This window comes from Bubalus kerabau, chromosome 10, assembly GCF_029407905.1.
Source record: "Bubalus kerabau isolate K-KA32 ecotype Philippines breed swamp buffalo chromosome 10, PCC_UOA_SB_1v2, whole genome shotgun sequence".
NCBI lineage: Eukaryota > Metazoa > Chordata > Mammalia > Artiodactyla > Bovidae > Bubalus > Bubalus kerabau.
The window spans coordinates 65,214,183-65,237,968 of NC_073633.1; the positions used below are offsets into that span (position 1 = coordinate 65,214,183).

Here is a 23,786-nt window from a genome sequence, read left to right on the forward strand (position 1 = left end):
TTTGTTAGGGGTTTGTCACTGAGTTTTTTTTTCAGTTCTGTTTTGTTATGACTTAGACAAAACTATTCCCCCATACATGCAGCTACGCCTGGCCTATTTTTGAGTTGAAAATTTAAACACTTGAGAGAATGAAATGAGTAGTTTGATTCTAAATTTAACCTCCAGGCTTTGATAATGGGATATTTCTAGTATTTAAAAACCAAAGGTAAGAAAAATTTACAGTTTTGGAGTGCCAGTCATACATTTAGAGGTAGAAAATTGTTAGGCTAATATGTCAAAATAAATTGCTATAATTTTAGTCAGTTCTTTGTAGATATTCATATCCTTAAGAATTTCATAAAAACTTTTATTTTAAAATTAATTTTGAAATTTCAAAGAAACAATTTCCCAATGTAGAAAGCTACCAGAGTTCTAAAACTGAATCATGATCAGTCATTTCCAAAGCACCAAGAGAATAATTTATCTCTGTCCTAGACTAGCTCCTCATCTCTGAATGTTTTCTGTTTTTACCATGTTTTCTATTCTATCCAGCCCTCTTGCTTAACCCCTGCTTTTCTTCTCTTTCCCTTTTCTTATACACAATCATCTTTTTCTTTTTTTGTTGTTTATCTTTTAAACAATTATTTATTTTTAATTGAAGGATGGTTGCTTTACAGTACTGGTTTGATTTCTGCCATACATCAACATGAATTAGCCATAGGTACACATATGTCCCCTCCCTCTTGAATCTTCCTGTTGTTCTGTTTATCTTTTCAAGTTTGTTTTTCCTTTAATCCTTTTCTCTTTCCTTGCCTCTCATTTTTTTCTATTGTTTTCAGTTTTCTCCTGCTTATTCACTTTTGTCTTTCCCCATTTCTTTGCCTGCCCTCTGCTCTTTACTGATAACTGAAGAATTAAAGTGTGTGCATATAAGTATTTCCAATTATCGTACTTATTGGAGAACATTTTATATTTTCCATGAGCAATTATCAAAGCAAGAAAATGGAATTTTATATATTTCTATAAAAGATAAATTTTATATGGGAATATATAAAAACTTTATATATTTCTATTAAAAAATAAAGCGGTTGTTAATTTATATGCTATATCCTGCCCTTGCCTATGTTCTGATGGCCAAGAGAGTGCAAAGCAGGAACAAGGAAGCAGAGGGGGTTTTGATTCAGGGCATATGTCAGAGAGGTGGAGCAAGACTTCATGTCTCACTTTTTTCCTAAGACTGCTGACTCATTAGTAATGGAGGGGTGATACAGTGTTGAAGGCATTCAACCAATCTTCCCCCCTCAAATATTCTTTATCATGGTTTTTCAAAATAGGCTGATCTCCTTCTCCTATCAAGTAGTGAGCCACATGGTCTCTGTTATATCGAAACTGCTGAGCTTGATGGGTAAGTTATTACAATTCAAATAATTTTTTAGATTGGTTTTCAATTTATTTAAGAGCAATAGCTTTAGAAACAAAACCTAACTTAAATCTTAAACCTTAATCTTAGATGCAATGTGTGTGTGTGTGTGTGTGTATACACCATGGAATATTAATCATTAAAAAGAATGAAATAATGCCATTTGCAGCAACACGGATGGACCTTGAGATTGTCATACTGAGTGAAGTAACTCAGAGAAAGACAAATGTCATATATCACTTAAATGTGGAATCTAAATTGATAAATTGATACAAAGGAACTTAGTTCAAAGCAGATATAGACACACTTATGATTACCAAAGGGGTAAATTAGGGATTTGAGATTAACACATACATACACTGCTATATATAAAACAGATAAACAGCAAGAATCTACTGTATAATACAGGGAACTACATTAAATATAATAACCTATAATGGAAAAGAATCTGAAAAAGAATATATGTGTATATTGAATGACTTTGCTGTACACCTGAAACACTGTAAATCAACTATACCTCAATCAAAAAACTAAAAAAAATACTCTTAATTTTATATTCTTGGAAGAAATAAGACTGGTAAATTGCAAAGTCTGTTAAAAATTTTTTTTTTGATGTGAACCATTTTCAAAGTTTTTATTGAATTTATTACAATACTGCTTATGTTTTATGTTTTGGTGTTTTGGTTGTGAGGCACGTGGGATCTTAGCCCCTGACCAGGGATTGAATCTGCACCCCCTGCATTGGAAGGTGAAGTCTTAGCCACTGGACCATCAGGGAAGTCCCATTTAGTCCATTTGCTAGTTACTTTGCAGATCTTGTGAAAACTCTGTCTTTTTTCTTGAATTTATTTCAGAAACAATGAGCTAATTATATATGTGAGTAATATATATAGTTTACATAGGGATTCTTCACTGAGATTCCCTGGAAGGGTCTCTTTGTTTATTTGTTTTTAATATGAAGTGCTTTTCTAAAGAAAACGAGAGGAATGGCAATCAAGATCTCTTGAAGAAAGAAGAACTGGTGTTACTTTATAAGGCAACTTTTGGACTGGGTCAAGTGAGGATGTAGAGAGAGAAATGAAGTAGGATGCAGTTTTGACATAGACGCTAATTTGGAATTTAGTTATAGTTCATATAGTAATTTCGTTTCAATGGATTCAGTTAGTCTGTCTGACATAAAAACGTTTATTGAACACTTACATTTTAAAGTGTGTGCTTGAGATGGATTCTATCATTTAATCCTGATGTAGGTACTATAGCCCTATTGTATAGGCAAGGAAACGAAAGCTTGGAGAGACTAAAGAATTTGTCCCAGACTAACAAATGAAACCAGGACTCAAACCTGGCAGTCTAACAACAAGAGCCCATGGTTTTAACCACTGCCTTCTAAATCATTGCTGTACTGAGGTATCCAAATAGAGATCAGCCTATGTGATCCTACCCTTGGTTTGGCAGAAGCTAAAATAGTGCTAAGAGGAAAATTTACAGCTATACGTGTATATACTTGAAAAGAGAAAAAAAAGCCTCAAACCAATTATCAAATCTTCCATTCATAACCTAGAAAATGGCAAAAGAAACCAAAGCAAGTAGAAGGAAGGAGCAAAGAGAAAAGAAAATCAATGAATTTGAAAATAGAAAAAGAATATAGAAAAAGAAAGAGTTAGTTCTTTGAAAACATCAGTAAAATAGACACATTTTTAAGACTGTGAAAGGAAAAAAAAAAAGATACAAGTTAACAATATCATGAATGAACCAGGGAGTATTACAATAGTTCCTGAAGTCATCAAAAAGATATGCAGATACTCTGTATAACTCTATACACATTAACAACCTAGAGTAAATGGACTACTTCATTGAAAAACAGTCAGAACTCATCCAGTATGAAATAGTTTGAGTAGTCCTGTAATTGTTAAGGAAACAATTCAAATATAAAACATAAAACTATAAAACCTTTAGAAAAAAACATAGTAGAAAGTCTTGAAGATTTAAGGCTAGTCAAAGAGCTCTTAGATTTGATCCAAAAAGCATAATGCATAAAAGGAAAATTTGACAAACTGGACTTTGTCATGTTAAATTTCTTTTCTTTTTTTTTTCTGTGCAAAAGACTCTGTTAAGAGTATGAAAATAAAAGTTACAGACTAGGAGAAAATACTTGCTATGTATATCTGACAAAGGACTTGTATCTTGAATATATGAAAAATATTTAAAGCTCCACAGTAAAAAAAATCCAATTAGAAAACTGGCAAATGATATTAAAGGACAGTTCACCAAAGATAACTTACAAATGGCAAATAAGTACATGAAAAGATGCCGAACAACTTTAGCCATTGGTATATTAAAGTTAAAACAACAATGATATATCACTTCCCACTTATCCTATCAGAATAACCAAAATAAAAACTAGTGAGAACTCCAAATGCTGGCAAGAACATTGAGAAACCAAATCACTCACACATTGCTGATGAGAATATAAATGCTACAGTCACTCTGGAAAAGAGTGTGGCAGTTTCTTAAAAAGCTAAGCATGTGGCTCCTGTATCCAGCAGTTTCATTATCTGGCACTTATCCCAGAGAAATGACTTATGCTTACACAAAAATTTGTATACAAACGTTTAGGGCACTTTATTTGTAATATCTCCAACTAGAAACAACTTACATGTCTGTCACCAGGTGAATGGTTGAACAAACTGTGGTATATCCATATTGTGGAATATTACTGAGCAACAAAGAGGAATGAACTATTGATATATGCAATAACCTGAATGAATCATCACAGAATCATATTGAGTGAAAAAAGTAAATATCAGAAGGTCACATACTGTATTATTTCATTTATATAACATTTCTATAAAATTAGAGAAATGGATAACAGATTAGGAATTGCCAGGAGTTTAAGATGGGTTGGAGGAGGCAGAGAAGGTGTATGTCCATAAATGGAGCCCAGAGGAATCCTCGTGTTGATTGAAGTGTTCCATATCTTGACTGTTAATGTCAGTATCCTGGTTGTGATATTGTGATACAGTTTCGTGAGATGGTACCATAGGAGAAATTGACTAAAAGGTAAAAAGGATCTTTCTGTATTGTTTCTTATGTTGAAAATCATTTTGAAGTTTATCAAGATATTGACCAAAGTGACTGTACCATTTTAGATGTCACTATTAGTATATGAGATTTTCAGTGACTATCCTGGTATGATCGATCTTTTAAATTTCAGATAGTTCAGATAGTAGGCATGTAGTAGTATTATTATTTAGATAGTAGGCAAGTAGTAGTATCTCATTATGGTTTTAATTTGCATTTCCCTAGTGAGAAATGACAGTGAATTTTTTTTTTATCACTGTATTTCTTCTTTAGTGAAGTGTCTATTCAGATCCTTTATGCATGTGTTATTTTATATTGTCATTTGTAGTTTTTTTTACAGATTAAAAAATATTATTTGAGAAAAAAAAATCAGGAGTTTTGGAAAAAAATTTTTTTTATCAGTGAGGGCTGTGTGTGATTATTCTTCCTCTTTAGTTTCCATGTCTGAATATAGAAGTGAGATATTAGAATCCTGAGGAAACAAATTAACATGATGATGAACTTTGGTGAGTGACAGCGTATATGGAATAGGGCTGAGGAATGAGAGCTGTCTAGTCCAGTTGGTGTGATTGTTTAAATTATTTGAAAAGTCATTTAAAGGGCAAATATTTGTCCTTTAATCTCAACACCACTGTCTCACTCTTTTCCATCAAGCCCAACTCAGTTTCTGCCTCAATTATGAAGTTATTTTTGACTGTCTATACTCATCTCTGCCTCCTAGAATTTGTAGATTTAGATCAGTAAGATCTAAATGACTTTTGAATAAAGTTATTTCAATTATACATTCGCTTAATGTTTTCTGCAGTAAGCTGTTTGACTAATGGGCATTCCTTGGATTCAGTTCTTATTGCCATAACATCATTGTGAAACTTAATCATGGAGAAGTTTAGATTAAATGAAGTTGCAGGTATCTGCTCAGTTCTCTAAATTCAGTTTTTCATGGTTTGGCATGCACTTCCAAAAGGTGATATTTGCTTTTTTACCTACCACTTGTTTTCCTCAAGAGGACAGTAACCTTCAGGGCTGCATTGATTTCATGGGTGACTATGGTATGTATTCAGTCAATATTTGTTGACCCACTACTACTGAACCCACTACTAAACATTTCCATAAAGACTGAACTCTGACAGATGCTCTTAAGCTATGGTAGAAGAGAATTTGGTTGAACTCAGTGAGGAAGCTAACATGACAAACTCCTTAAACAGGAGACTTGAGTGATGGCCATAGAATCCTCACTGCTGGTCATCTCATGAATACCAGACAGCCATCTGTCCAATGTATACATGGTCTTGCTTGGAAGAAGATGACCAGCTCCTTGTGATCTACTTAGTTCCTGTCTAGTTTTATGATTCTAGATGTATGGGATTCTTGGCTTGATTCTTCAAGAAAAAGAAAGCTGTATTCCTTTTCCCATTTGAATTTCAGCTACTGTGAAATTTGCTATGACCATTCTTAACCAGTAAAACTTCTGCCTAGATACCAGATTCTGGAGTGATACTGACCTCCTTTAACTGGCAACTGTGTTCCCATTCCTAATGTGTTTTGTAACTCATGCATGATGTCTAAGAATGTTCGAATGCAACCATACTTATTATTAATACATCCTCTGTTTTTCTAAATAGCCAAACAGATCACTGTTGTTACAGAGATGTGCCGTGGATGGAATGCTAACTCTTCGGAGTCTGCAAAGACTTGTCCACTTTCCTGAGATAGTGTGGGAGGTGTGAATGACATTCAGAGGGAGTTTCTTGAATCTCTTGTGTTGGATTTTGCATGTGCTAAAATTGCGGAAATGCCCCTGATTGCTTTGTGTAAGATACTGTTGGGCTACTTCATTTAAAAGTTCATGTCATGTCAATTAATTTTACAGGGAAACAAACCTTAAAGTGCGCCACGCGCTCTCAGTTACCTCAGAACTTGGAGCAGATATTAGCAGACTTGCAAAGTTTGATGGTAAGTGTTTAAAACTGAAAAAGAAAGACCTCAAAACCAAAAAGCTTTTGTAACAAAGCCATGTAACAAAATAATTATATGAAATTCAATTTATGTTTCTTTTTATTTGGTGGAAGGACATAAAATTCTCCAAGCATCAAAGCCTGTGATCTCCTCTCACGCTCAAGGGTAAAAATGTTTAACAAGGGGAGAATGGCTGTATCAGTTCATTGTTCCTTTCATCCTTGTTTTCTCTTCTCTAGACTTCGTTCCCTCTGGTCCTATAATACCTTTCATTTGCCTGACCTGGGTCTCCCTGGAGCCTCATACAGACTTGCTGAGGATGAGTAACAGGCCACACTAGCTCTAACTAGCCATGTGTTCTCTGGCTCCATAACAAAGACCAAACCCCAGACTACAGACTTGATGAAGACAGTAACTCTGCCTCATATATTTCTGTCTTTCAGAGTGCCTGGTATAATATCATAAAGATAGTAGGTGTTCAAGAAGAACATTATAATTTATCAATCAGTTGTCAACTATTGCCCTGTATTTTAGACCAGGGTTTTGTTATCACCATCTTCACATCATTCAACCCAGTCCCATGCTCCTCAGCATGGTCTCCCCTGCCTATTCTACTCCATCTGTGTCTTGTTCTTTTCTATCAAAGCTGTCACAGAGTAGCAAAATTCTTCTAGTCAAAGGAAAAATAATTAATGGTAGGACTTCGGGCATCCTGATAGGTGGTTGGAGAATCTTTGGGGTCTTCCTGGCATCCCTCAATGGTCTCTCTTGGATATCAATATTTCCATACAGATTTGTTTTATTTATTAACCCATATTTATGAGTTTGAGGCTATCTTTCTAAATGTTTCCTTTGGAGTCTACTAAATGAAAATATGGACAAGCAAGATCCTGTGAGTTAGAGCACAGGCAGCTTTACATTTTAAAGTTTCTTAGGGCACAACTTAGAGCTCCTATTGCTTGTGCTTTGCATTTGCTTATAGACTCCATCTGGATACTGTTAATATTTTAATCTTTCTTAAATGAGTGCCATTGTAACAAATGTTTACAGAAAAAAAATATTCCTCCAGTTTGAGATTTAAGTCAGGGGAATAGCCAGGAAACTGAATGGCCCAAGAAATATTTTGATTAGATTAAAATAAATTACACATTTTCTACTAAGTAATTTTTTTCAATGAAATTTTACTGTTATATGAATCCAAAAAAGTAAATTGTGTTCATGAATCAAAATACTTCCTTAAAACACGTCAAGGAATATTCATAGAGTCCTAAAAGTGCAACCTAAATGTAATTTACTCATTTCTTTCCTGGCAGAAGTGTACCTTTACACCTCTGTTAATCTATGAGGAGGTAAAAATTCATGACTTCTTGCTTACTTTACTGTTAAAAAGCAGAAAATTATGTTATAATTGCCAGCTCATTTTCTTTCATAGATACTGGCACAGATAGCCTGTGCTGTGATTTAGATACAAACAACCCTGAAATCATAGTGGCATAAACAGTAGAAGTTTATTTCTTCCTCATGTAGCATCTGATGCAGGTTGGATGGGCTTCTTCATCTTGTAGCTTTGATGCCTAGACTAATGGGCCTTAAGGTGATTACATCAGAGTAAGGAGGAGATGAAAGAGACAAGCTAACTTTTAACTGCTCTACCTCTCATGTTTCATTGGCCAACACGAGTCACATGGGCCTGACCTAACTGCAAGAGAGGAAATGAGTATGGAGTTGAGTTGAGTGCTGTCTCTACCACACCCCGTGACCAGAGGTCAATTCCAGGATCCTGTGTAAAGGGACACACTAGATTAGGTAGATTTCTTACTTGGAACTGCAGGAATGGGGCCAAGAATCTGCCTTCTCAACATGACTCCTCATACCCCTCTCAAATCCTCCCTGGCCTGCTTGACTTTTTCTTTTTTCTCATAGCACTTATCTGGCATTCTCTACAAAGTGCTTATTTTCTGCTTGTTATTTATTGTCTATCTCTGCCTGCTGCAGTGTGAGCTGAACAAGGATCTCTGTTTTGGTCACTGATAAATGCCAAGTCCCTGGAACAAAGCATGGCACAGAGTGATTGCTCAACAAATCCTTGATGAATGCATGAATAAATGGTCACAGGGGCCAGAGAGTGGGGGACAGGATCAGCCTCAGGCCCCAAAAAGACATGAGAGAGCAAAGGAGGGGCCTAAGGTAAGGGACAGAGGGTGGAGTATGAAATGATGGGTGAAGAAGAGACTTCTGATGGGAACTTGTAAGACAAAGCAAGAGTGCTGGGGCCCCTTCTCTTGGAGGCAGTGGCTGGGAAAGGGACCATCTGCTGTGGTGGTTTTATAATGACTTTCCGCAGAATCTTTCCTCCAAACAAAACAGAGTTGAACACAGAAGTCCGAAATTTAAACTAATACAAGTGGTGCTGCTTGGGCTAAAGCAGAAAATACTTCTTCACCTAAAATAATTCTTTTATCACAGATGGGATAACAGGTCCAGAGAGGTTAAAGGACTTGTGTGTGTGTGTATGTGGATGTATATATATACACAGATAAAGTCTTTATTAATACTTAATAAAATTGATTTTAAAAGTGTATTCATAATTATTACTTAATAGTTGTGGTCTGCATTTGCTTCAAATAGCATAGGTGATTCACAAAACCTCTAATATATAATAGTTTTTGCCAATAAAGACAACACAGACCTCTATTGTCTCTCATTTATACATAAACTGTGATCACTTTTCAGAGAACATGTAATGCCAAATTTATGAGGCAGGTACACTTCTGGGCTAAATATCAGATCTCTGCTAAATTTACTTTTTCTTCTTAAATCTTGGGTTGAATTTCAATCTACCATAACATTCAAGGCAATAGGATGTTCTATGGGTTTAGCCATATTAAAATATGATTTCCTATTTCCAAGAAAACATCTGAAAAATGAATAGAGGGATTAAGGGGAAATAAACTTGATAGAATATAAAAATTAATCCCCCCCTCTTAGCAGACAAATTTAAAGATGAGTGATGCAATATGTGGAAAAGTCTTTGAAAGAGTTGGAACAGTTAACAAACCCCAAATCTTTCCCGCAATTGCTTTTGCTTTCTTATAGCCTTCAACTTTTCTTTCATTTCCTTCTTTTTAAGCCTTAATTTTAATTTCATTCTTTCCCTACCTCTGTGACATACACGTTCACACACCAATACTTTTACTATATACACACATTTCTCTCATGACCCTAGCCATCGTTTTTCTTTCCTCCCTTTTTGCATTATTTCTAACTATTCTCTTTGCATCTTTCTCCTTCAACTCTTTGTTTTTAATAGTTTACTTATCTCCTCTATCTGAATTCTCTTTTTCTCTATTATTTTAAAATATTTTATATTTTCATCACTCTCTTTGTATTCTTAGTTTATTAAGTTTATGGTGGCATAGTGGTAAAGAATCTGCCTCCCAGTGCAAAAGACACAGATGTGGATTCAGTCCCTGGGTCAGGAAGATCCCCTGGAGGAGGAAATGGCTACCCACTCTAGTATTCTTGCCTGGAAAATTCCACGGACAGAGGAGCCTGGCGGGCTACAGTTCATGGAGTCGCAAAGGGTTGGACACAACTGAGCATGCATGACACATCACATCAAGTTTATCATTAAGCACCTCTAAGGACAAGTTGCAATACAAAGTATGTAGAATTACAACATATCTTCACAGGTACTATCATGATTCTTTTGATACTTCTCCTCCATTCTTTTTCTATCCCCTCTTTTAGGTCTCCTCTGTTAACCTTTGTCATAATGGGATATCAATAGATTTCAAGTTTTCCTCTCAGGGCTAAAAAAAATTTCTTTCAGTCATGAGAAGTAAAACCAGATATTGCCTCCCTTAGGTTTCCCAGATGGTTAAGTGGTTAAGAATCCACCTGCCAATGCAGGAGATGCAGGAGACATGAGTTTGATCCCTGGGTCAGAAGGATCCCCTGGAGGAGGAAATGGCAACCATTCCAGTATTCTTGCCTGGTGGGTTACAGTCCATAGGGTCATAAAAGAGTTAAAGAGGACTGAACTACTGAGCACACAGCACACACTGTATCCTTTAGCTTAAATTAGAAGTATGATGTCAGCATTTTGTACATTTGGAAGTGCCCTGCCTGGCTATGGCAAGGTCTAATAGATGAGACAGATGTGTGAGGCATGCCCTTTCTGTCTTTGCTGTGTGTATCTTTTAGCTTGTGACATCTGGGCAAATCTGAGTAAGGTCTTGGTTTTGCTTCTAGTTACCATGTATTTTTTCTCCTGAGATTTGTGTCAGTTCAGTTCAGTTCAGTCGCTCAGTTGTGTCCGACTCTTTGCGACCCCATGAACTGCAGCACGCCAGGCCTCCCTGTCCATCACCAACTCCCGGAGTCCACCCAAACCCATGTCCATTGAATCGGTGATACCATCCAGCCATTTCATCCTCTGTCGTCCCCTTCTCCTCCTGCCCTCAGTCTTTCCCAGCATCAGGGTCTTTTCCAATGAGGCAGCTCTTCGCATCAGGTGACCAAAGTATTGGAGTTTCAGCTTCAACATCAGTCCTTCCAATGAACATCCAGGAGAACATCCAATGATCTCCTTTAGGATGGACTGGTTGGATCTCCTTGCAGTCCAAGGGACTCTCAAGGGTCTTCTCCAACACCACAGTTCAAAAGCATCAATTCTTCTGTGCTCAGCTTTATTTTTAGTCCAACTCTCACATCCATACATGACCATTGGAAAAACCATAGCCTTTACTAGATGGACCTTTATTGACAAAGGAATGTCTCTGCTTTTGAATATGCTGTCTAGGTTGGTCATAACTTTCCTTCCAAGGAGTAAGCGTCTTTTAATTTCATGGCTGCAGTCACCATCTGCAGTGATTTCGGAGCTCAGAAAAATAAAGTCTGACACTGTTTCCACTGTTTCTCCATCTGTTTGCCATGACGTGATGGAACCGCATGCCATGATCTTAGTTTTCTGAATGTTGAGCTTTAAGCCAACTTTTTCACTCTCCTCTTTCACTTTCATCAAGAGGCTCTTTAGTTCTTCACTTTCTGCCATTTGTGTCACACTGCTATCTTTAGCACCGAACTACAGTTCCAGTCCTGTATCAAAAGGACGTATCATATCTTCTAAGTAGCTGAATACCCGAGTTTCCGTTGACTCATTGGAAAAGACTCTAATGCTGGGAGGGATTGGGAGCAGGAGGAGAAGGGGACAACAGGATGAGATGGCTGAATGGCATCGCTGACTCGATGGACGTGAATCTGAGTGAACTCCGGGAGTTGGTGATGGACAGGGAGGCCTGGCGTGCTGCGATTCATAGGGTTGCAAAGAGTCGGACATGACTGAGTGACTGAACTGAACTGAACTGAACCCAAGAAGTCCCCACTGGGAACTCCAAACTGGGGACAACATCAGCAAGCATCAAAACTGAGGTGGGTAGGGCCTTAGGATGTCTCTTGTAAGTCTCCCTGCCTCCCCACTTTTGCTCTTAAACCTAAGGACAGTAACTTGTTGGTGGCCTCTTAAGGCATGGCATGAGCTTTCTTTCTTTCTTTTTTTTTCTTTTATCCATTCACTCGGCCACCTGTTCATTTACTTACTAAATGTATATTTCACACAAAGCCAAGGGATTTGCTAAGCCCCGAGATACAGTGGTTAACAAGTCAGACTCAGGCCTTGCCTTCATAGCACTTATAGCCCTGGGGAGAAGACAGATTTGAACAAGGACTCATCCTCAAAGAAACCTTTAATTAGATAAAAGTTCTAAAGTTCCCAGGCCTACCCATGATGTTGACACATGAACAAGTAGTCACTATGTACCAGGCACCATGCTAAGTAATTGCACATTTTATTTTATTAAATCCTTACAGCCCCAGGAGGAAGAGATTACTATTACTTCCAATTTATGGGCTAGGAAACAGAGACCCAGATAAATTGAATAAGTTCCCCAAGGTCACATGGTTACTAAGTGGAAGAAGTAGAATATGAACCTAGGACTACTGGCAAAGCCTTACATGAAGTGAAGTGAAGTGAAGTCGCTCAGTTGTCCGACTCTTTGCGATCCCATGGACTGTAGCCTACCAGGCTCCTCAGTCCATGGAATTTTCCAGGCAAGAGTACTGGAGTGGGTTGCCATTTTCTTCTCCAAGCCTTACATGAGAGGCTCTAAATTGTAAACAAAAAGGCATTATTGGAGAGTCAGGGGAATCAGCATGACTGCTTAGCTCCTGATAAGGGTAAGATTTTAATTGAAGAATACTTTAAACCTGAAAGTACAAAATTAAATTCTGGAGATCAAGTCCATCCAGGACCCAGATGACATCACCATGTTTTTTAAAAGTAGCAAAGTTCTCAGTGATCTTGAATGTCAGGATCTCTGACAAGAGTTTATAGAAGAGTTGGCCAAACATAGAAACCAGTACATGCACGACAGAGTTGGGTTTTGGTAGGTAAATCCATTTATTTGAAAAGTTCTCATATAAATATTTTTATACATTTCAAACATCAGAAAAATTGATATGTAGTCTGTTGAATTGTATAAAAAATGATATATAACTTGGCCTAATATTATAAAAAGTATAAAAATAGAGTGGATCTTGATTTTTCATTTTGAAGTCTTTCAGGAATTGACAAGTTTTTATAAATAACTGGAAATAGTTTCAATTATACATTTGTAAACTGGTCAGTCTTATGCCTTGGGGAAAGCCCCGGATGTAAATTGTCCAAATGTGTTTAAGAATCTTTTGCATATTGTTACTGGACTAAGATCTGTTTTTTTGCAACAATGACAAGTTTACATATTTTGTATGACTGTTAATACTGAGTTGTGAAGCAGGGAAAGGTTGACTCTTTATTTAAGGAATCTTTGTGTATTTTTGTGGTCCTTTCTAAAGAAGAGCATGTGTGTAATTAAAACACAGAAAAACAAGCATCTCTTTTTGGTTAAAAAAATCCAAACACACAGAAAGTCTTTGTTAGAATCTTGTGACTTTTTAAACTTTCCAGATCAGTTTCTCATTCACCTGGATAGAAGCACAGCTCAGTAGCAGAGCTGATGTGACTGTGTGAGACACAGAAGCCTTGTGAAGAAAATAACTTTTTTCTTTACTGCTGGTGTTGATGTGGCCATTATGGTGATATGGCCATTATGGTGATGATGATGGGTAGCTAAGGCTTACGGTTGAAGAGTAATGAGGTTTTAGAAAATGGGAAGGTGACATTTTTCTAAGAAAAAAATATTTATCACAATCGTCAGGGCAACAGTAGAGGGCAGTCTTCTAAACTCTAATAAGCACTTGGCTGGAGCACTCTTGAACAGCAACGATGTCTTAATTCAATAGCTAATTGTCTTCGAGAAGAGTTGCAGTGCAGATAATCAAGAAGCATTGCTAACAGTAATAATATCCATAAAGAAATAAAGTCAAGTACTCTGGGAAAATCTTGAAATATGGGACACTGAGTTCCATTTTCATGATAAACTATAGATTTCCATTCTACAGTGGAACACTTTAGTTTGAGAACAATAGTAGGTTGTTAATTAACTAGCAATCCAGCTGACTAAATTTGGAATGCCAGGAGGGTTCAGAGTGAAATCTTGTAGATTTTGTTTGGTACGAGCCTCGAGTATTTCTCTGTGATTGCAAACTGGATGAACTGCTATCTGCTTTCACATCTATTTTTTTTTCAGAGAAGCAAACAACTGTGACTGACTAGTTTCATTATATTTATACTTCATAATTGACATGATTTTTCCCCCAGTTGTTTTATTGCTCATCAAAGATGATTTTGTTTTCTGTACATGTGTTCTGTGAATAAATATGTGAGAAACAATGCTCTTTTTTCTAAACTGTTTTCTCATCCATTGTCAAACTGTTGCCTGCCACTTACTCTATGACTCAGTTAGCAGAGGGAAGCAGGGTCCTACAGTTTTTCTCTAATCCTTATTGTGCTTTATGGCAGGGATATATTTTTGCTTGCTTCTAATGTGCTTGAAGTTGCCTACTTTATTTTCAGTGTTCTCAGATCTATTTGTATCGCTTCAGAGTTAGGCCAACTTAAGTGGCCCACTGTGGTTAGACCATTAGGTCTTCCAATCCCCTTTATCATTGTTACCATGGAAATATACCACCACTTCTTTCATTCATCTTAGATCTGCTCAGGTACCCACATCACCTTCCCATCTCTCTCTTGAAATCATCTTTCCATCCATCTCTCCAACAAATATTTATTAAGTTCCTATTATGTAGGTAGTATGATAGGTTATGGGGATACGGAAGTGAATACAGTGCTCCATTAAAAGGAACCTGTTTACCCTTTTTGGAAAGAGGAAGAAAAGACATTGGGAAGTTTGTGTTTTGTGCTAACAGGACTAAAAGAGGGAAGCGGAGCACTTCTAAAGATTAAAAAAAAGTAGCTTGGCTTTGTTCATGCTACTTTATTTTCACTAGGCCCTGTATTTAGTATGTACTTAAACCACTGGGCTCATACTCTTCCAGAATGACTGAATTGGTGCTGGGCCTCCAAAAACTGAGGCATAGCCCCTTGGCCTTACTGCCTGTTCCTGTCTAGAACCACACCCGTGGTGTCAGGCCAGAAATGGATGAGCCTTGGGGCCAGGGAGGAGCCAGCCAGCATGTTCAAGGCTATATTTGCTTCAATGTCAGTCTTTGCTTGCAACAATAAAAATGATCAAATGAGCCTGTTTTTTATATTCCTGTTGGCAGGAACTGTGTATCTTGTTGTTTTTGCCCAAAGCACATTTTTTTTTTTTTTAGTGGGCAAGTTTAAAGCTGGAGAAATTGAGTCTTGAATCTGGAATAAGCTTTAATGGTTGCTATGGATCCATTATTTTATTTAGGTTTTGCTGGTGATGCCTAGTTCAAGGTTCTGTAAAATTTGGGAATGTTAATTATTGGTCAACAAAAAAAAGATGTTGAATTCTTAGAGTTTAGAAAAAGTCTCCTCTTCCACAATGGAGTTGTCTAAATAACTTGGGCCAGTTGAAATCAGTTTTCACTTACTTTTGAATATCTGTGATATGCTATAATAGGAGCAAATGAGGACTTAGCCATTCCTGTTCATACAAAAAGTGACTTTGTATGGATTATTTAGCCTCATCCAAATCCTTCTGCCAGCACACTCACAGTTAGCAGTAGATGTCTGGGAAGAAGCCAGTGTGTGTCCCAGTTGGGGTGTTTCGGCAGCAATATTTCAGTGATTCTGGGGAAAGGTAGATGGGTTTGGAAAAGCAACCTGAGCCCTTAGAGTCTCTCATTCCTTTCAGGGTTTTGTTTGTTTTGTTTTTTCAAGCAAGGTCTATTAACTTTAGCAATCTGGTTGGTTAGGAATGATCAGGCCATGTGAAAACTGGTTGCTGTCATCTAGGTTTGTTGTAGTGTTAGTTGCTCAGTCGTGTCCAACTTTGAGACTCTATGGACTGTAGCCCATCAGGCTCCTCTGTCCATGGGATTCTCCAGGCAGAAATACTGGTGTGGGTAGCGTTTCTTTCTGCAGGGGATTTTCCCAACCCAGGGATCAAACCCAGCTCTCCTGCATTGCAGGCAGATTCTTTACTGTCTGAGCCACCAGAGAAGCTCCCATCACCTATGTCTATGAGCTTTAAAAGGAAAACATATCATCCTGGGAAGGAAAGGAGTCAGGTAAGAAGTCTCTAAGTTCAGGAGGGTGTTTGATGGGGGTGTAAACAGTGCAATATGGAAGTTCTGTAGGAAGTTCTGGTCTCTCTTCCCTTCAGTCAGTGCTAAAGACATACTTCCCTTTTTTATTTTCCAAATGTTGCTTTCTATGTTGCAAAATACCCTTTTGGTTTCTGATTAAATAAATGTATCTTTATTGTTTTGGGGAGAGAATTTTGTACACACTAATCTTACCCCTGGCTGGCTTTAATCTTGTTTTGATCTGTTCTCAGTTATCTTTTTCATTCCTTTCCTCTCTTTTCCTTCCTCTCTCCCTCTGTCTTTCAAATCTTTGTACTCAAAAAGTTAACCCCAACTATGTGCAATGCAAATGTACTTAAATCTAATAGATATACTTTGTGACAGAGTCCGTGAAAGATTATTTCTGGTTTCTTTTTCTATCAAGAGAACCCTCATCCTAAAAATGTATTTTCTTATTGAAATAATTGAACAAATTGATTGATTGATTTGGAATGGGCTTGGTATTAAAAAAAAAAAACAAAAAAAAAAACCTAGAAACATCTTTCGGACAGTTTGGGGCAAGTTATATGGTGCCTCTGAGAGTCCCCAGAACTCTGAATCTAATCAAGATAAGAAGCATGGAACAGCTGAAAGGAATCACATGCATTCTCAGGCACATGGGGCAAACAAGGCCCAGGTTTCCTGGGGGTGGAGTATAATAGGAACCCGAAATTCTGATTATGAGCCTAGAAAGACCCAATTAACTTTGGTTGTGAAACTAGAAGTATGCCATCTTAACCTGTGTGTAAGTTACATTAAATAATAATAAAAAAAAGATGAAATAAAAACTTTTAGGATCACCTCTGCTTTATCTTTCCAAAAATCATTTGTTTCAAACTAAAAGTAGAGATAAGTGATTGTTTTTTTGTTAATTTATTTTATTTTTTAACTTTACAATATTGTATTGGTTTTGCCATATATCAACATGAAAGTGATTGTTTTTTAAAGGAAAAAAACATCCCATGGCTCTTGGGGTTTCTATTCTTATTTGAACAGTGCAGAAAATCATGTTTCACAACATTTGTGCCCTGCCCCAGGTGATTTTTCCTAGCTTGACTTTGTATGTGTGTGTGTGTGTGTGAGAACGGTATGGCAGTCTACTCCAGTATTCTTGCCTGGAGGATTTCATGGACAGAAGAGCCTGCCGGGCTACAGTCCATGGGGTTCACAGAGTTGGACACACCTGAGTGACTAACACTTTCACTTTTTCATATATATGATACTGGGCTGTTGAAAAGAGAAAGAAAATGAACTGTATGAGAGAAGTAGGCTGCTAACGGTATTGCAGGCTTCTAAAGAGAGTTCAAGGTGAGGCATAAAGATGTTTGTTTCTTGTATTTTACAGGGATTGTTGTGTGTGAGGCGCCTAACAACAAGTTAGATAAATTCACCGGAGTTCTCTCTTGGAAGGGCAGCAAGCACTCACTCAACAATGAGAAGATAATCCTGAGGGGCTGTGTCCTGAGAAATACCAGCTGGTGTTTTGGAATGGTTATTTTTGCAGGTACAGTGGACTTCCCAGGGTACAGTGGGTGAACTCTTCCTGAGAACTGCATGGGCACAGTCTTTGGCTCTCCAGGTTGGATGAGCATGCAAAGTGCCCTTCTGAGTTGACTACAGAGTGTAGAGCACCAGGGTAAGACACCGCTGCTCTAGAAACAGTGTGCCTGGCCCCACTCTGTAAGGAACCACTGACATCACGAACTTATTCTTGAGAGTGCATGGGCCTTAATTGCTCAGATGCTAGATGTTTATTTTCTTATTCTCTAACCCCATCTCAATCATCCCTATCATCATATGTATTAATCAGCCTGCCTTTAAAGTGGAGGACAAGCATGAAAGAAAGTCCTGGCTCTGTTGTTGATTTTATAGTTTGCCAATTTCAAGCAGTCCTTTAAGAAAAGCCTTGTTAGAGATCCTGTCTAACGATCTTGCAGTCGTTTCTGTGTATACTTCAGAGCTTCTTCTATTATTTGTCAGCAGGCCAGCAGATTCTGGAAGGACTGTGCAGGCTGGAGGTGGGGGTGGGGCTTGAGGGAGGAAGGGGAGCATCTCTTACTCTTCCTGCTGCTACTTTTCCTGTCTCTAATTTATCTCTGGATGGCATCACCGACTCGATGGACATGAGTTTGAGTGAACTCCGGGAGTTGGTGATGGACAGGGAGGCCTGGGTGCTGCAATTCATGGGGTGGCAAAGAGTTGGACACGACTGGGCGACTGAACTGAACTGAATTTATCTCTAAAGGGCCCAAGGTGGCACTTTCTTGCCAAGGAAGCTTGCAGTAGCATCATTTCATAAAGCCTCTCAATTTTTACTCATGGCTTCAATTGCTAGCCCTTGACTTTTTAAAATCCTGTTTCTTGTGACACCAAATTAAGATGTGTTTTGGGCCCATTGACTATATGTGCAATCAAAATTGGAATGTTTTTCTTAACTGACTTTCTTCAGCAACAACAAAATGTTCATTAAAGTCTCAAAAGTGCTCCAAATCTAGAAAAATCTTTTGAATTCCTCCTAAATACTCTCAGCTGTGAGTGTTAACGAGGTCTCACTGTCGGGGCATTGCCATTATAAGGACTTGAGAAATCCCTCGAAATGAGGCAGTATATGTCATTTTATCTGGGAATGAATCTAGTTTCATCATGTTTTCATCAGATGCTTTTATTCTTTAGTCAGGGGAATAAACCCTTGATTATATATTTCCTTATTTTGCATCTTGTATTGAGAAAAAGCATGCTAGTCTTTTTTTTTTTTTACACTTATTTTATTTTATTTTAAATTTTATTTTATTTTTAAACTTTACATAATTGTATTAGTTTTGCCAAATATCAAAATGAATCCGCCACAGGTATACATGTGTTCCCTCTCTTTATCTTCCCACTTCAATTGTCACACTTAATGAAGAGATTTCTTGAAGGTTTCTTTTATTATTTTTTTAAATAATTTTATTTATTTTTTATTGTTTTCTGGCTGTGCTGGGTGTTCATTGCTGCTTATTTTTCTCTAGTTGTGATGAGTGGGGATTATTCTCTAGTTTCTACATGTGCAGGCTTCTCATTGCGATGGCTTCTCTTGTTGCAGAGCATGGGCTCTAGGGTGTGTGGACTTCAGTAATTGTGGCTCCTGGGCTCTAGAGTGTGGATTCAGTACTCATGGTGCACGTGCATAGTTGCTCCGCCACATGTGGGATCTTCCTGGATCAGGGATAGAACCTGTGTCTCCTTCATGGCCGGCAGATTCTTAACCACTGGACCACCAGGAAAGCCCTTCAAGGTCCTCCGATGGGAAAGACCTTCTCAGTTTGTTCCCTGTCATTAGAGAAGTGGAAGTGCATCATCCTAGGAGTGGGCTGTAACCCAAAGTTTTGTTTGCATTTGTGTGATCTTGTTTGGAATGACTCATTCAGGACCGTGGTTCAGCTATAGCATGTTATGTTAGGACAGCTGATGCGAGCCACTCAGGGGTCAGGTTTTTCTTCATCACGTTGGCTTTGTGTGGAAATGCTCCTCCACAGAAGAAAGTGGAGTGGTAAGTTGAACAGGTCCCCCTTCGAAACAGTATAACAGAAAGTTCACAGAATTTGGATTGGACATATCTGGGTTCAGATTTGTTTGCCAGCTGAAGGATGTTAAACCGTGGTTACTTAAAAGTCCTAAGCTTTAGTTTTATCTGCTGTAATGTGGGAATGAGTACATTAGGGAGTCACTATAAAGGCTCAGAGACGCAGTGCATATGGAAGAGAATGCCTCACAATTGCTATTTTCCTTCCTTCCCTGCTTCTCGCTTCTTCTGACATCAATTCAGAGCACACTATCTGCTCCATAGGCTGAGAGTTGGGATAATGTACTGCTCTTGGATCTTGGCAGGGAGAAATGGGGAATCACCCTCTTTTGTGATGTGACCTTAACGTTCACTGGCAGAGCATTTATTTATTATATATATTTATAAAGCAGAGCATGCCTATATTAACTTTCATCTAGGCACAAATATTAATAGAAAGCTTAATTAGAATAATTGCAGGCAGAGGAATGGTTGATTTTGTCAGTGCTAAAGTTGAACAAAGGAGTGTCTCAGCACCCTAAGTCTTGAGACATCTAACTTCGGGAACTAGGTCCATGTGAATGCCTAGATCTTACGAAAGTTATCTCAAACAAATTAACTATTCTTTCTGTATTAGTACTCTAGTTATACCTGCCCTTAAGGGTTGTGTAAGAAGTGTAGTTGACATAAACATGGTTTACTTTACAAATGTATAATTTATGAAGATTTTATGATATACATTAACAGCTAGGCCACGCCTCCCTGGAATGGCTTTTCTTTTAACTCACGACAGGAGAAAGTCCTGTTTCTAAGGGTAGCAGTCTTATCCATGTAAGGGGTCCATAGGAGTCAGCACCATCTTGGCGCATAGTAGGTTTTTGTGCTGGCTGTATTCCACTTGCCCCTGCAGATCCACTGTCACCATTTCACACTCCTCTCTCTACCCTGGGAGGCTGACCTGTGTGGTTCACACTAATAGGTTTCCTTGGACTTTGGTCCTGTCTTTGGGGATCCCTGGGAAGAAATCAAAGGAAGAAGACTCAGGTCATTGTATTTATTTCCCCAGCTGCCTCCCTTAAAGCTGGCTGGGTCCCTCAACATAAAGCCACCCTTCCTTTAGAAGCTGCAAACTTTACACAACTCTCTCCTTTAGGGTGCAATAACCACCCCTCCCCTCATGTCTCCCTTCTAGGGTAGATGAAGAAACATCTTGATTGCTCTGAAGTGCTTGGTTACTATGTTAACATTTTACTAATCCTGTACCTCCTATACACCCACCAGTACTTTTGTAAAGAGTCTCTTTATAAATATACCTTCCTCTAATAATCCTTGCTCAGTGTGTCATCTATTTCCTGTTTGAACTCTGAATGAGTCATAGTCTTACATATTGATTGAATGAGTCAGTGAGTTAATGAATTAATGGACTATTTCATATGGCTTTAAAAATAGTGGTTAAGAGCAAAAGCTTTAGAATTAGATGTATCTGGGTTCTAATTTTGGCTCTGATGCTTACAGGCCAAAAAAAAGAAAAAAAGGAAACCTCAGGCAAGTTATTTAAATTCTTTAATCCTCAGTTTCATTGTTATTGACCTAAGGATAATAATACCTAATTTATTGGCTTGTTTTTTTTTTTTTTACAATGGAGAAAAAGCTTTTTATTTAATAACTGGTGCTTATTAAAAACTGAACAGCTCCATGTAAAAAATGAAATTAGAACACTTACACCATACAAAAAATAAACTTAAAATGAAATAAAGACCTAAATGTGAAGCTGGATACTGTAAAACTCTTAAAGGAAGACATAAGTACACCTCAGATCAGATCAGCTTGTTTTAAGCATTAGTGAGATAATAAGATGTGAAAAGCACATATAGATATTTCCTAAAACATTGTAGGTACTTAACAAATAAATTCATTCATTAAACAGTTACTTACTGGGTACCTGCTATGTGGCAGGCACTGTGCTACTTACTTTTTTGCAAGAATGTGACCAATAAAAGTGTAGTCCCTTCACTCATGTGATTTGAGTCTGGTAGGAAAGAAAGGCATTACTCTTAAATAATTATAGTAATGAGTGTATAATATCAAACTGAGAAAAGTACTCTAAAGAAAAAGAACATGAACTCACAAGAGTGTGTGGTGGAGGAATCTGAGGGGAAAGAACAAGCTAGCTAAAAGGCACACCATAGGCAAAGGCCCTATGGTGGGAATGAGGCTGGAGAGGTTAAAAAAAAAAAAAAAAAGGCAAAATTTAAGGCCAGTGTGGAACTTGGAAAACTTAGAGAATAGAGGTGGACACATGCCTAGAGACAGGGATAGAGGTTGGACCATCCAGGACCCTTATGGTCTGTATTCAGAATTTTGGTTTTTATCCTAAGAGCATTGAGAAGCCATTGTCAGTTTTTCACACAGATGATATGTGTATGTGTTAAACTGGAAAGTTTTGCTTTTGCCTGTAATATTCTTAAAGTTGGTCAATAGGATCCAGGAAAAAGTGTATACGTAGGATGGTAGCAGATGCAGGAGACAAAGTTGCTAGGCTTTTCCTACATACAGTCCAGTTGAGAGGTGATGATACTTTGCATTAGAGTGGGAGTCATGGGATAGATTAGACTCTGAGGTTTCTCCTACCTTTCACAACTGAATGGACAGTGGTGCCATTCGTTGAGATAAGGAACCCTGGAGAAAGAGCAGAAGCTAGGCTGGACAAGGGCCACTTGAGGGGCCTTAGAAACATCCAGGGGAAGATATCATATAGGCAATGAAATATATAAGTTTAGAGCTCAGAGGAGTGATCTGAGCTGAAGATACATATTTGGTCTACAGATGTTAACTGGAGCTATGATCTTAGATTTCTCAGGGAAGGTGGGTTGAGAAGGAAGAGAAGATGGTCTATACTTAATTTTTAAGAAGTCTCACTGTTTAATGGTTGAGAAGAAAGGAGTGAGCATAATGGAAAACAAAGAAGCTATCAAAGAGGTAGGAGGAATAGCAGAACATTGTAAAACAAAAGCTAAGGGAAGAGTGTATTTCAAAAGGATGAAATAGTCAACAGTGTCAAAGTCTGCTGAGAGGTCAAAGAAGGCATGGAGGATATAGATGACAATGCCAGATCTGTTTTGGTGGAGTGATTGGCTCAGAAACTAGCTTGAGAAATGAGTTGGAGACAAAAAATCAGAGCCTGAAGGGTAAAGAAAATTCTTTCAAAATCTTGACTATGAGGGGAAGAAGAGATGTGTGTCTCAACATCTGTGGCTATATTTAAATAAGTACTTAAGAACTCATTAGGCAGATTCTTTGCTAGTCTGTGTGTATGTATGCCTAAGAAATGTAAATTTTTAGCACAAAACTGGTCTTTCAATATTTCAGCTTTTAGCAATCCCAAACTTTATTTGCCCTTTGTGATCTTTACTAAAAGAAATGCTTCCCACCCTCAATGTCCAGATGATTTTAATAAACGATTCTGGGAAAAAGTGGGTGGTCTTTGCCCAGCATTGGCTGGGAAAAGGACACTGGGGTACAATTTCTAACTCAAGACTGAATTGTTATGAGACCCCAGTCTTTACTCCAATTTGTCTTTTAAGTAAAGGAGTCTTTTAGGAATGTTCCCATTGTTTCTTGACTTCTAGAATGATGTATAATTTCATGTGTACCCCCTTTCTTTCCTTTCCCTCCTTCCCCTTCTCCTCCTCTATTAAGTGGGTACATGGATTGGTGGTAATTGTGGGAAGATGGTATAGAGAGGGAAGACTAGGGAAATCAGATATAATTAAAATGTGATCACTTCTATTGAGCATCTTTGTTTATAAGGAATTTACTTAGCAATATAATCTAATATTCTTTGTTAGTCATCTAATAATCTGCCTCTAAAGCAGCTAATATTATTCTTAGAATTTCTTGAACAAGGCAGTTAGTAAATATTTAACATGGGATTTAAAAGGATTACTTGAAATAAATCTCAACACCATATTTAAGACAATTCTTGCTGTTACAAAAATGCATATCATATAAACAGTGTGCAATACCCAATAAAGGTTTAAATTACTTGCTGTTGTATTGTTTGGAGTTTCTCCATTAAAGCCACCAAAAATC

The 23,786-nt window shown here is 37.7% G+C and overlaps 1 protein-coding gene across 13 annotated transcripts in view; it reads left to right on the top strand.

The window, feature by feature from the left end:
* ATP8B4 (ATPase phospholipid transporting 8B4 (putative)) overlaps window positions 1-23,786 on the top strand; it is a 345,053-nt gene that overhangs the window by 208,529 nt on the left and 112,738 nt on the right. For all 13 annotated transcript variants that reach the window (XM_055538002.1, XM_055538000.1, XM_055537998.1 and 10 more), the window contains 3 exons: window positions 1,314-1,384; window positions 6,351-6,433; window positions 17,499-17,657. In XM_055538002.1, the coding sequence (XP_055393977.1) occupies window positions 1,314-1,384; window positions 6,351-6,433; window positions 17,499-17,657 (313 nt within the window). The remainder of the gene's footprint in view (window positions 1-1,313; window positions 1,385-6,350; window positions 6,434-17,498; window positions 17,658-23,786) is intronic.